General features: G+C 43.3%; 1 protein-coding gene across 2 annotated transcripts in view; it reads left to right on the plus strand.

The window, feature by feature from the left end:
* The window catches only part of map3k1 (mitogen-activated protein kinase kinase kinase 1, E3 ubiquitin protein ligase), a 40,511-nt gene that overhangs the window by 24,901 nt on the left and 3,437 nt on the right, over positions 1 to 12,173 (plus strand). For both annotated transcript variants that reach the window (XM_017489826.3, XM_017489827.3), the window contains exons 9-19: positions 735 to 924; positions 1,203 to 1,469; positions 3,771 to 3,892; positions 4,112 to 4,203; positions 4,320 to 4,512; positions 4,703 to 5,957; positions 6,115 to 6,267; positions 8,127 to 8,289; positions 8,448 to 8,579; positions 10,113 to 10,255; positions 11,688 to 11,819. In XM_017489826.3, the coding sequence (XP_017345315.1) occupies positions 735 to 924; positions 1,203 to 1,469; positions 3,771 to 3,892; positions 4,112 to 4,203; positions 4,320 to 4,512; positions 4,703 to 5,957; positions 6,115 to 6,267; positions 8,127 to 8,289; positions 8,448 to 8,579; positions 10,113 to 10,255; positions 11,688 to 11,819 (2,842 nt within the window). The remainder of the gene's footprint in view (positions 1 to 734; positions 925 to 1,202; positions 1,470 to 3,770; positions 3,893 to 4,111; positions 4,204 to 4,319; positions 4,513 to 4,702; positions 5,958 to 6,114; positions 6,268 to 8,126; positions 8,290 to 8,447; positions 8,580 to 10,112; positions 10,256 to 11,687; positions 11,820 to 12,173) is intronic.

Below are 12,173 nucleotides of genomic sequence, written 5' to 3' on the forward strand. Positions count from 1 at the left end.
GTGGCTCACACAACAGTAGGGAAGGATGGGTTGGTGAGAATTTTTGTATGATGAATGATTTTTGGATTGGCTTCATTATGCCATCCCCTTGTAATAGCAAATCGCTATGCAGGCGATTATGTGTATTGGGGCATCAGCAGGTTGGAATTCCGTGTGTCGGATCTTCTCTCAGCGGTTAGGTGAGCTAGACAGTACGGCACCACCTGTGTTTTGTGTGTCTGCCCAGGGGCTGAAATGCCAGCAGCTAGTCACGTTCACAGTGTCTCCCACCCCCTCAAAGACATGAATACAGCCCTGAAGTGGGATCCTCTCCACACAAAAAGCCGTGAAACCATAGCCTGTTCGTTTTTTCTTTTTTTCTTTCTTTCTGAAAACAGCAATTATTCAAATTTTACTGAATAAATGTTTGTTTACTAGGCCTAACGTTTCTAATCTTCCATTTACCCCGAGGTCTGTTTACTCTTCTAGCAAAGTTGAATTGCTAAGATCTTGATGACGTTTGCTCAACATAATGCACATTTGATGAGCTATTCTTATGTTTCATCTTGGTGCAGTTTGCGAGGGCATTTTACAGAAGTATCCATTTTCATAAAGTAGTTCTTATCATGTGCACCTCTTTGCCTCGATTTAAGGCTCTGGATATTCTTCAAGAAATCAGTGTATTAATAAAGATATTCTGATCTAGCAATTATGCATCATTTCCTCAATTCAACACATGTGCGTTCTGTGTTCAGTCACGACCCAGCGTCTGCAGTGGAAAACTCCATAAGTCGTTCTCAGAGCCTGGTATCTTCATCCACCGCTTCATCATCCTCCCATGCTGAAGGTCAGAGGGCAGGTCACGAGGGAGACTTTTCTCTCCCCCACTACGGAGTGCAGCAAATCCCTCAGACTTATAAAGAACTGGCTGAGCCATGGATCAAGGTGAGGTGCAGTGATTGTGTAACCACATTTTGAGTCATGCAGAACATTTCCACCATTGCTTTATAAAAGATTTATGTCAACTTTATGGATATTTATAATCATTAAGGACCAGCTGTTATTGGTGCATGAATTCTCATAAAAACGTAGATATTTTTTAATTGTTATATTCCCCAAAATGGCAGGCAAGTTCGAATCAATTTGACCTTTTGAAAGTAACGGATATTGTTTTTGCTGTCCTCGTTTTCATCATTATTGGTGCTCTCCGTCTCTCTTGTCAGGTGTTTGGTATTGAGCTGGTAGGCTGTCTGTTCTCCCGGAACTGGAACATCAGAGAGATGGCACTGCGTCGGCTGTCGCATGACGTGAGCGGCGCTCTGCTGCTGGCCAATGGCGAGTACTCGATGGCGAGCGTGACGGCAGGAGCAGGGGCCGGTATCGGAGTAGCAGGGAGTGAAATCTCAGGGGAAGTGGTGGTGGAATCATGCTGCAGTGTTCTCTCTATGGTGTGTGCAGACCCTGTCTATAAAGTCTACGTGGCTGCACTGGTAAGATTTCAGAGGTTGTTTCACATGTATTATTGTGCCTCCTGCTTCCATTCCAGTCAATAAAGATAGAAAACTTACTTTGTTTACACCCGCTGCCACACTCGCACTCATCCAGCGGTTCTCGACCTTTTTTGCGAGCGCAACCCACTTTTAAGAATGACATTGTTGTGCGACACCGCACCCCACCGCCTAATGTTTCGGACTACTCGCTCCGTGGGACGGTTTCACTTGAATAGGGGATGCGAGGCGGTCCAGTCATGGCTGAGGAAACGACACAAACATGAGTCTGGCTCTACTCTTGTTCTTCAGGTTCACCAGCGCTGGAAAATCAGCCTTACAGATAGTTCGAGTGCCCCCCCCGTGACCCCCAGGTTAAGAACCGCTGCATTAGTCTAAAGAAATATGTTTTAGCACTAAGCAATAGGCCAGTAGTTCAAACGAAAAGAGGATTGATCCTAACCGGTTTCGTTTACATCATGCTCCCTCTCTGGAGTGCTTTCTTGGCTTTAAGTTTATCACAAGCAGCTTCAGCACCCACTTGACAAGTTTGAGATTGACTTGACCACTACACCAATACTCACATGCACCAGGCGTCTGTGTCTATCACATGATCGGGTCACGTGTGGCAGCTTGTGCTCTCTCCCATGACTGCAGAGACGCCAGGGCTTCTACCACACGCGCAGGAAATTATGCAATACCACTCTGGTATGTTATCTGATGCCTTCCTTTAATCCTAATCTGATAAGAGCCAATTAGAGAGAACCAGATTGACACGTGTGAGGACATTTGTGGGCTCGAAGTGAACCGTATAGTTACTTCTGCTGCTTTTTTTTGGAGGTCACCCCTAGACTGTAGATGTGCTCATCTTTTTAAACACGATACAACATCGGTCACCTAAAGCATCCTCTTGAGAATTCTGGTTGTCTTTAATTCAAGGTCGCGAGGACGTCACAAAAATTTATTCTTATTAATGGTGGCCCTATTTGAGAGATTCTTATGTATATGATCTAGATGATGATTTTTTTTGTTTGTTTGTTTGTGTGTTTATCTCTCATTCATTTGCGGCTATTTGAGCAGTACCAAAGTTCAATATGACGACAAACCATGCTGGCTAGTTCTAAAGTTCACTTTAAAACAGGAAGTCTGCAAAACAGCAGGGAACTTCAGGCTGGGGCTTAAAGTAAAGGTTTCTGGGTTTATTTTTTTGCCACTCTTAACCTATTTCTGCTTCGTTTAAAGAACAATAGCTTTTGGTGACTGTTTTCATGGCATACGTCTTGGAGTTTGACATTTTCCTAAGGCTCTTTGCTCCAGCGTTTTATGAAAACAAGAAAAGATCTGTCCTCTTGGGGGATTTCCAGAATATTTAGCGTTGTTGGATTTTTTTTGCTGTATTCTTCGAACAAAGAAAAAAGGGGGATTGTGGCCATGGACTAAAAATACCACACGCACTTTTGTTCAAGGCAAGGCCAGCAGTTGTATCAAAGCTTTAGAGTTCAGTGAAGATTATTTATTTATTTTTTGCAATGATCTTTGTATTGGGCAAACGCATCGCCAGATGTGTTACCACACTGGAAAGGACATGTAGGACATTAAGTGTGTTATGAGTATCTGTTAAGATTTCTTCTTTTGGCCCAGTGAGTGTTTGTGATTTGATTTTTTTTTCTTTTCTTTTCTTTTCTTTTCTTTTTTTTTCTTTTCTTTTTCCTCTCAGGTTTATATTCTGTCTTTGTTAGCCAGGGAAAGGTGTAGGGGTGTGTGTGTGTGTGTGTGTGTGTGTGTGTGTGTGTCTGAAGTGAAAAGGAGAGTCGATGTTGAGTTTATCAGTCCTGGGCAACACTCCAGTACAATGCGCTATCAGTCTCCACTCCCCAGTCTTCTCTGGTAGTCAGGGTCAGGGTGAACTGTTTCTCACACACTTACACAAACATCCATATGCTGAGCATACTACTCTGTGAACAAGTAAAGTCCTTTGCTTGAGATCCTGGCATCCTTGTTCATACAAGAATAGTCAGGCCATAATGTGCAAGGTCAAAAGTTCATGGTGCCGTGTTTAGCCCTGTGATACTGCATCCCATACCTTCTGCTATGTAGGGGTACTTACTCAGATAGACACATTGCTTAATTTACTGATAACTACTGAGTTTAAAGCTGCATGCTTGCACACACGGAATCTTGTTTATTAATGTAACAAAAAGCTAGCGTTTAACTTGAGTCTAGTCTGGCATACATCCTGTGATGGTTTGATGCTTTGTAAATATTTTGGATTCTTATTTTGTGTGGGTTTTTTTTGTTGCCCAGAAAACCTTGCGGGCCATGCTGGTCTACACGCCATGCCACAGTCTGTCGGAGCGCAGTCGCCTGCAGCAGCTGCTCCGGCCCGTGGTCGAGACCATCTTGGTTAAATGTGCCGACGCCAACAGGTGATGCACGTCCTCATATCTGAAGTAGAGGGTTTTTTTCCTTTTCTTTTTTTCTTTTTTTGAGTTTACAATACTGCCACCTAATGATGAGCCCTTGTAAAAGCACTCAAAGTATTTGAGAGATTCATTCTCATGCATTTAAATGAGAAAATACATACTAGATATTTTACTTTTTTGAGTGCTTGAGCATGTATAATGTAAGCGTGTATGTGTTTACAGTCGCACCAGTCAGCTCTCCGTGTCCACCCTACTGGAGCTTTGTAAAGGCCAGGTTGGAGAGCTTGCTGTTGGTAGAGAGATTCTCAAAGCAGGTGTGAACTGCACTCACATTTCTTCTTTTATTTGTGTACTTGTAAGAGCATCCAGCAGGTCACTTTTTAAATATGTAATATACATCTGTCTGTCTGTCTGTCTGTGTGTATATTAGGTTCTATCGGTATAGGTGGAGTGGACTATGTGCTGAACTGTATCCTGGGTTCCCAGACAGAGGCGAATAACTGGCAGGCTCTTCTAGGGCGCTTGTGTCTGATCGACAGGTTGCTGCTGGAGTTTCCAGCAGAGTTTTACCCCCATATCGTCACAGCTACAGACTGTGGACATCCCCAGAATCAGGTGGAGAGGTACAGGACTCCTTCATCGAAACATCAATAACTAAATTAGACAAAGTCCAGTCGTCTGCTGACTGCCGCCTGAGGATATATTGAAAATAGAGTAAAATGTCAAGTCAATTTGAAATGTTTTTTTTTTCTTTTTCTTTTTAGTTGTTCTGTCTGTCTTTTAGTTGTATTTATGGTTTTATGTTAATTCCAGGTACCAGAAACTGCTGCGTCTGCTGAGCTTTGCGCTGCAGTCCATCGATAACTCGCACTCCATGGTAGGAAAGCTGTCTCGCCGTGTGTTCCTGAGTGCCGCCCGCATGGTGGCCCGCGTTCCCCACGTGTTTGTCAAACTGCTGGATATGTTGAGTGTCACCAGCTCCACCCACTATGCCCGAATGCGCCGGCGCCTGCTGGCCATTGCAGAGGAGATGGACATCCTGGATGCCGTGCACCTTGGCCTTGAGGATGTGCAGGGGGGCGCTGGACCGCACTGTGACACCTCTCTGGATCCTGCAGCTCCTCACAACTCGCCCATTTCCACTGAGAGGAACTCGCCCACTCACTGCCTGCAGGAAAAGCCCTGTGGTAAAGTAGCTCGATGTGGAACGGTCAGTGCCAAAACCATTGACGATATGTCAGACAGGTTGGCATGTATCGCCACTGGACCTGCTGACTGTCCAAAACCCCCAGTTCAACTGCGTGGCTCTCTTAGACCCCTGAGCCAGTGTCTTAATTCACATTCGCCCTCGTCCAGTCAGCCGCCCCCACTCCCCTCCCCTTCTACCTCTCAAGCCCGGCCACAGGGTTTTGTCCCTGGCAAGCTCACTAACTGCTCCCCTGGTGCCCAACGTAAATTCCCAATTCCTAAGGGTGCTTGTGGAGGAGGGACCAGTAAAGACCCTGAAAAGCTGCCTTCCCCTGTGTTCCCCCAACCTAGGCCTCTGCCTTCCAACCACATCCATCGTCCCAAACCCTCAAGGCCTTCTCTCTCTCCTTCCACCTCATCTGAGGCAGCTAAAGCTCTGTGCTTAGGTCCCAACAGCAATCAACAGCTCGATCTTCAGGACATTTCTCCAGGGGAGGGCGCAAGGTGCAGTGCCAGCTCTGTGTTTGTCCCTAGCGACGATGCGGTCTTCACGCCCGTGGACGATAAGTTCCACGGCCTGGACGCTTCTGCAGAGCTCAATTCCAGCATGGAGGATCTTCTGGAAGCGTCCATGCCAGTGGCGGACAGCACAGTGACGTTCCAGTCAGAGGTGGCGGTGTTGTCACCAGAGCAGGCTGGTTTAGATGATGCATACAGCCAGGATGTGACACAGAACCAGAAGTGCAAGGAGAAAATGGAGGCCGAAGAAGAGGAGGCGCTCGCCGTCGTCATGGCAATGTCAGCATCCCAAGATGCCCTACCCATCATCCCGCAGTTGCAGGTGGAGAAGGAGGAGGATGTCATCATCATACAGGTGGATGTGAGTGTAGATGATGCTGTTTTCAATTTCCATGTAGCAGTTTTTTCCTACTTGGTCATCTCTGAAGTACTGTTTGTTTCTTACTTTGGTAGCCGACATTCAGATGTTTCAGTATTCCACCATTAACCACACTGTAACCTTTCCTGTCCGTATTCAGACGCCAGAGACACTGCCTGGTCATACCAAAGCTAAACAGCCCTACCGTGAGAGTGCAGAGTGGCTAAAGGGCCAGCAGATCGGCCTGGGAGCGTTCTCCTCCTGCTACCAAGCCCAGGATGTCGGCACCGGAACACTGATGGCCGTCAAACAGGTGTGTGTGTGTGTGTGTGTGTGTGTGTGTGTGTGTGTGTGTGTGTTTTAGTCTACAGGAAGGTCTGGTTTATACTTCTGCACCTGCTTATTTGTGAGTGGGTGGTCACATAGTTGTCTGCCATAACTTGAACATGTCCACTATGGGGCGATGTAGTGAATTTTGAAACACTGAGGTTCGTGACTAACATCCAGGTCCTAAAACACCTGATATCGTGATCAGATAAGATTTCCCGTGTAGAGACTCTTAATTAAACCCCTCCTGCATGGTTTTTTTATTTTTTTATTTATTTATTTTTTTTTTAACTTGTCCCCCCCAATAACAAAATTTGAACTACCACACTAACTAACCTTGATCCACTACTTAAACTATTAATGTCTTGCTACATGTCAGCACTTTCCGGATGCTTGTGCCCATTATAGTGCTGCATTGGAGTGCTGCCAGGTTTACAGACTGATTTAAAGACTTGTATTGTCACAGTATTTCTGGGTAAGCAAAAGGGCACACCTTCCAGCCTTGACCAATCAAGGAAAGCTGAAAGCTGGTTAACACACAGCATTTAGATTTTGGAGGGGAGCATGTCAGCCTGTCAGTGTGTGTCTGTGTGCCACTTTTACCCATAAACCCCCTCTTTCAACGCAGAAGTCTTAAGTTTAAACCAGCCTTGAGTATATTCCTGTGTTGCTGTTACGTAGTTGTTTGTACTGCATGGTTGAGGTACAGGCTAAGACCGTTGCTGCCATGATGATGTAAATAAGTTATAACGTATTTTTTTAACGGATGAGTCTTAATTTTTTTTAAATATATATTTTAGCCAAAAATACTTTGATTTCACTAGCTTAATTATTATTCTAAATTCCATTTATGATATGATTATGCATCATATTGTTATGTTTAGATATGTGGGTTTATATTACAGCTTGCTACATATAAAAGATCCGTCAGTGAGCACGGCCAAGCTTCCTATTTAACACAAATGTTGAGTGTATGCCTAAAAACTACAGCTCTCTCTCTCTCTCTCTCTCTCTCTCTATATATATATATATATATATATATATATATATATATATAATTTTTTTAACCAAGCATAGAAATGCAGAATTGCTATAAACTGAGAATAAAAGCGATAATGGCAACACCTTATGTATATTAATGTGGTAAGCTAGTCACTAAACTGAAATAAAACTGTTTTTCTTTTCACGTTACTGTACAAAAACGGTTTTGCCATGTCTCCAAGGTCAGTACTCCATGTCTTTCAAATACAGTATCACACTAAACCCTTACATGTGACATCCACTGCTATTGAGCCTCCACAGATCATGTTGCAAACACATGAGATGGTTATGTCAAAACAGTCTGCCAGTAAGAGTGTTATCTGGCAAATCCTAGGATGATTCAGATCAGCGTTAGATGTGTTGCCAGGCAGAAGCATGATGTAGACTGGAGTTGTGCAGACTATAGAGCGCTACGGTATGGTGTACATGCTATAGAGCGCCGCAGTATGGTTTACTTGCTATAGAGCGCTATGGTATGGTTTACTGCTTTACTGCTGCGGTGGTAGCCCACATTCAACTCATTAGTAAAAGCTGCAGGTTGATGTTTTTTAAGGTTGAGATGACACTGTTCTGTTCTTAAAAGGCAACTCACAAGTCAGATGTGGTTTCAGAAGTGAGCGGGGTCGATTGGGAGGACATGTCAGTGTACTCATCGTAACTGCATTTTGCACCCAGAGGGTAGTCAGAAAAAAAATGGTTTTTACAAAATTCAACCGTTACTTAATTTTGTCAATCATAGCAACTTGACTTTTGTCAAGCAGAAGATACTGTCCTTGCTGACTCCTTCATGTGATGCCTTTATAGGTGACCTATGTGAGGAACACATCTTCTGAGCAGGAGGAGGTGGTGGAGGCGCTGCGGGAGGAGATTCGGATGATGAGCCACCTCAATCACCCCAACATCATCCGCATGCTGGGCGCAACCTGCGAGAAGAACAACTATAACCTGTTTGTGGAGTGGATGGCAGGTAGGATCGTCGCCATGGTACATTTCCTACAAACAGTCCAGCACATTTTGATTACGTTTGAGGCTGTTCTCTTGCATCCTGTCTGTCAGTCAGCCAGACCTTTAGGTTCTTTTGATGAAGCAACAATGAACTGCATTCCTCTGTCTGTTTTGTTCCAGGTGGCTCTGTCTCTCATCTGCTGAACAAGTACGGTGCCTTTAAGGAAGGTGTGGTAATCAACTACACAGAGCAGCTGCTCCGAGGTCTGGCCTACCTCCACGAGAATCAGATCATCCACCGTGACATCAAAGGTGAGATGCGTGCAACCATAACTGCTCCCAGGAAAGGGATGATGACGGTCAGTAATTGGCTGACAAACTCCGCATGCAGCTGTGGTCGGTCTGTAGTTTACAAGAAGGTGAAACGACTTCCTCTTAGGCTGCGTTATACTTGCGATGTGCACACAAATCCTGGCTTGCATGACAACCGGGAAAAGGTTAACAATTTCACACCAGCTGTTCCAGTAAGCATATATGTCATACAAATGTGGACAAGCGCTGTGTTCGCTTCCCTAAAGAACTTTCTGCCCTTGGCCATGGTGGTTGTCTTAGTTTGTTCAGCTGCTGTCAACACAGCACTTTGTGCTATACTGCGTCCACCTATGGAGAAGATTGCGTAGCAGAACGAAGCGCAAACAAAACTTGTGACATGCAGAAAATGTACCAGACTGAAAAGCAAAACTTGCATGCATTGCTCTGACATCACTTGATCTCTTTAATGTGGGGGATTGATTTGATTTTTTTTATTTTTTTTTACAAATTAAATACTGATCTGTGTCAGAGTAAATGTAATTTCTCATTGCATTGCATTTCACTTTCATCAGTGCGTTGCAGTAGTGCTACAATTGCATCGTGATCAGAGTTGAGGTTGTAATCAGAGACTGGTCTGAGAGCTTCATTTTCCAGGAGGTGTTGCTGTCCATATCAAGGAACACCCTTTATAGTTTCTGACTGGCTTGTGGTTTCTTCATTTCTATTGAACTCATCAAAGTCATCAAACTTTTCAGAAACTAGTCAAATTCAATAAGTGATGATATGACTAAACATACATAGAGCTATAATACAGGACCTAGGAGTTATGATATTCATCCTGGATATATGTATGCATCATATATCAAGTATCATACCTACCTTATAGTTTTCCTCTCTATGTATGTTTTTGCATAAATCAGAAACCTTTAAATAGTTCTACTCCAATTCAGAAATGGAGTTCAAAACGGAACCCAAAGAAATAGTATCCACAAAATATGGCATATATATATATATATATATATATATAATATAGTATGAAATGACTTTTTGTCATTTCTGTCAAGTGATTTTTATAGAATAGTGATGGTGCTCTAAATGTAAAAGTTCTAGTGTCCATGTACAGGAACAAGTGTCCATTTTAAAAACCCCAAATATCAGGTCCAAAATTCTGTGTCTATGATGTAGTGCAATATTTAAACCACAGTGGCCTCTGGTGGCTTCTACACCGTCCATGTGTAGGGCAGGCTCCGACTGCACATTGCGTTCATTCATTCATTTATTTATTACATTTTTCCCGTGCTACATCATCCTGGAATTAATAGTAAACTATATTTCATTGAACTTTTGCACTAAACTGCTTGAAAAATGCCATTTGGTACACGCATATATATTATTGAACTCATTTTCCTAGCCTTAAGTTACTTTGTAGCAATAAATTACATTATATTATATAAATATGCTCTAGCATGGTCAAATTATATTGCAAAATATTACTGTTATTTATTTGTGATTATCTCTCTTCATCTGGCAAAGGTGCCAACCTGCTGATTGACAGCACAGGTCAGAGGCTGCGGATAGCCGACTTCGGTGCAGCGGCGAGGCTGGCATCCAAGGGCACGGGCGCAGGAGAGTTCCAGGGGCAGCTCCTCGGCACCATCGCCTTCATGGCCCCTGAAGTAAGACTGAAACCACCGGCATGCTTCGCTGATGCAGAAAACATGGGCGCTTAGTTTTTCCAGATACGAATGATGAACTGTCTAAATACATCCTTATTATGTGAAGAGAATGCCCACAGACAGGCACAAGTCATCTTGCTTTTTTAACTTTGGCCATTTAAATGGCCAGACGAAGCTGCAGCCAAGTCCAGTGAGCGCTCTGTGTGGCAGTCAGGTTCACGTGGCTCTCTGGAGAAGCTGGCCAAAGTGCATTTAGATTTCTCACTAACTCCAAGTGAAAGAACATTGTAATCCTTTAGAGGCGGCCACAATGGCCTGCGTGTTAATGTTTTGTTCTCATTGAGGGTGCAGACTTTGTTTAATTACAAGGCAGTTCAGCGGGACTTGCCTCCTCCTTGGCAGTAAGCTTCATTACTAAAGCCTCTTAATGCAGAACAGCTAACCACCCCCCCACCCCCACCCCCCAAAAAAAAACCTCCATCTATTCTTTTCCTGGCACAGACTAAATATACTACAAATGCTTCAAGATTTCATTTCAGTTCTTGAAGAGGAAGAATGAAAGCCCTCTAATTGAGGTGGCAAAAACTACTGGGGGGGGGTTCGGGTTGTAGCTATGATTTTATGTTAGCACACATTTTTGTATATTGAGGCTTGGCAGTACCTAAACAGATACCACAGGAAGTCATATTTCATCCTAAAATAGGTCGTACTTCAGTAACCTAAGCTCCAGACAAAAATATAAAAGATGGTGTTCTGAGACCATACTTTGTTTTAATGAAGGTTTTTTGTTTCGTTTTTTGCTGTGTCTGCACTTTTTGAAATTGTTCCATCAAAATGAGTCAATAACTCCTGAAAGTGCAGTCATAGCAACAATTTGAGCTGATCTTGTTGTGTAGATAGTTAGATGTTTGAGGGTGAAATCTCACTTTAATGATGCTGCCTGAAAACTGTTGTACGTAGAAGGCTTTGAGGAGGCCCAGACAGTGAAAACCCCATTTTAAATGTTTATGAAGTAACCATATTACAACATGGCTCTACAGAACAATGTCCATGTAGCAACTTAAAGGAACAGTTTATACAGTTTTTAGAGCTGTTTGCTACCTGCAAGGCAATTGCAGCGAAAACACTTGACCGGCTTTCTGTTTGCCAAAACAACTCCTCCCCACTCTGTGGAAACTACATAAGCCTGGTGGGTTGCCTTTTTGGGAAAGAGGCTCAGTTTAGACTTTGGGTGGAGCTAATGTCTAGGCCAGAAAAAAAGTAAACACAAGCCTGAAGAGAAGAAACTAGCCAGATCTACTGTATAACAATAATGCTGATTGTAGTTTTAGTTACATGTGTGGGAACACTTTGTTTCCGCTTTTAAAAAAAACAAATTAAAATTTATAAACCAGCAGCCGACTTATCTGTACGGTTTACTGTGCTTCTGTAGGTGCTGAGAGGGCAGCAGTATGGCCGTAGCTGTGACGTGTGGAGTGTGGGCTGTGCCATCATCGAGATGTCCTGTGCCAAGCCACCGTGGAATGCAGAGAAACACTCCAACCACCTGGCACTCATATTCAAGGTGAGGATTACAGCAAAGACTTAAGTGATGGGCTTCTATGTACAACTTCAAAATTTGAAAACGAGGGCAGCTGCGTCACATCAAGTCTCGCGTCGTCCTTACGTTTGAACAAATCTGTACTTTCACTGCTATTTTACAAAATGTAATTGATTTTTAAAAATCCAGTTATGTAGTTCTTTGAAGGTGATGATTTAGGTACAGAATGTATTTACGGAGAGAGTATAGTCGGACGTACATTAGTTGTTAAAGAGTTAGTTTAGGATAAGTAGCGGTTTCTAAAGAGGAATTAAGACACCAAGTATGCCTTGGCTAGTCAGCAACAGTTTGGATTTTAGGCAAACTATGACTTGAGTA

Source organism: Ictalurus punctatus, chromosome 16 (genome assembly GCF_001660625.3).
Source record: "Ictalurus punctatus breed USDA103 chromosome 16, Coco_2.0, whole genome shotgun sequence".
Classification (NCBI taxonomy): domain Eukaryota; kingdom Metazoa; phylum Chordata; class Actinopteri; order Siluriformes; family Ictaluridae; genus Ictalurus; species Ictalurus punctatus.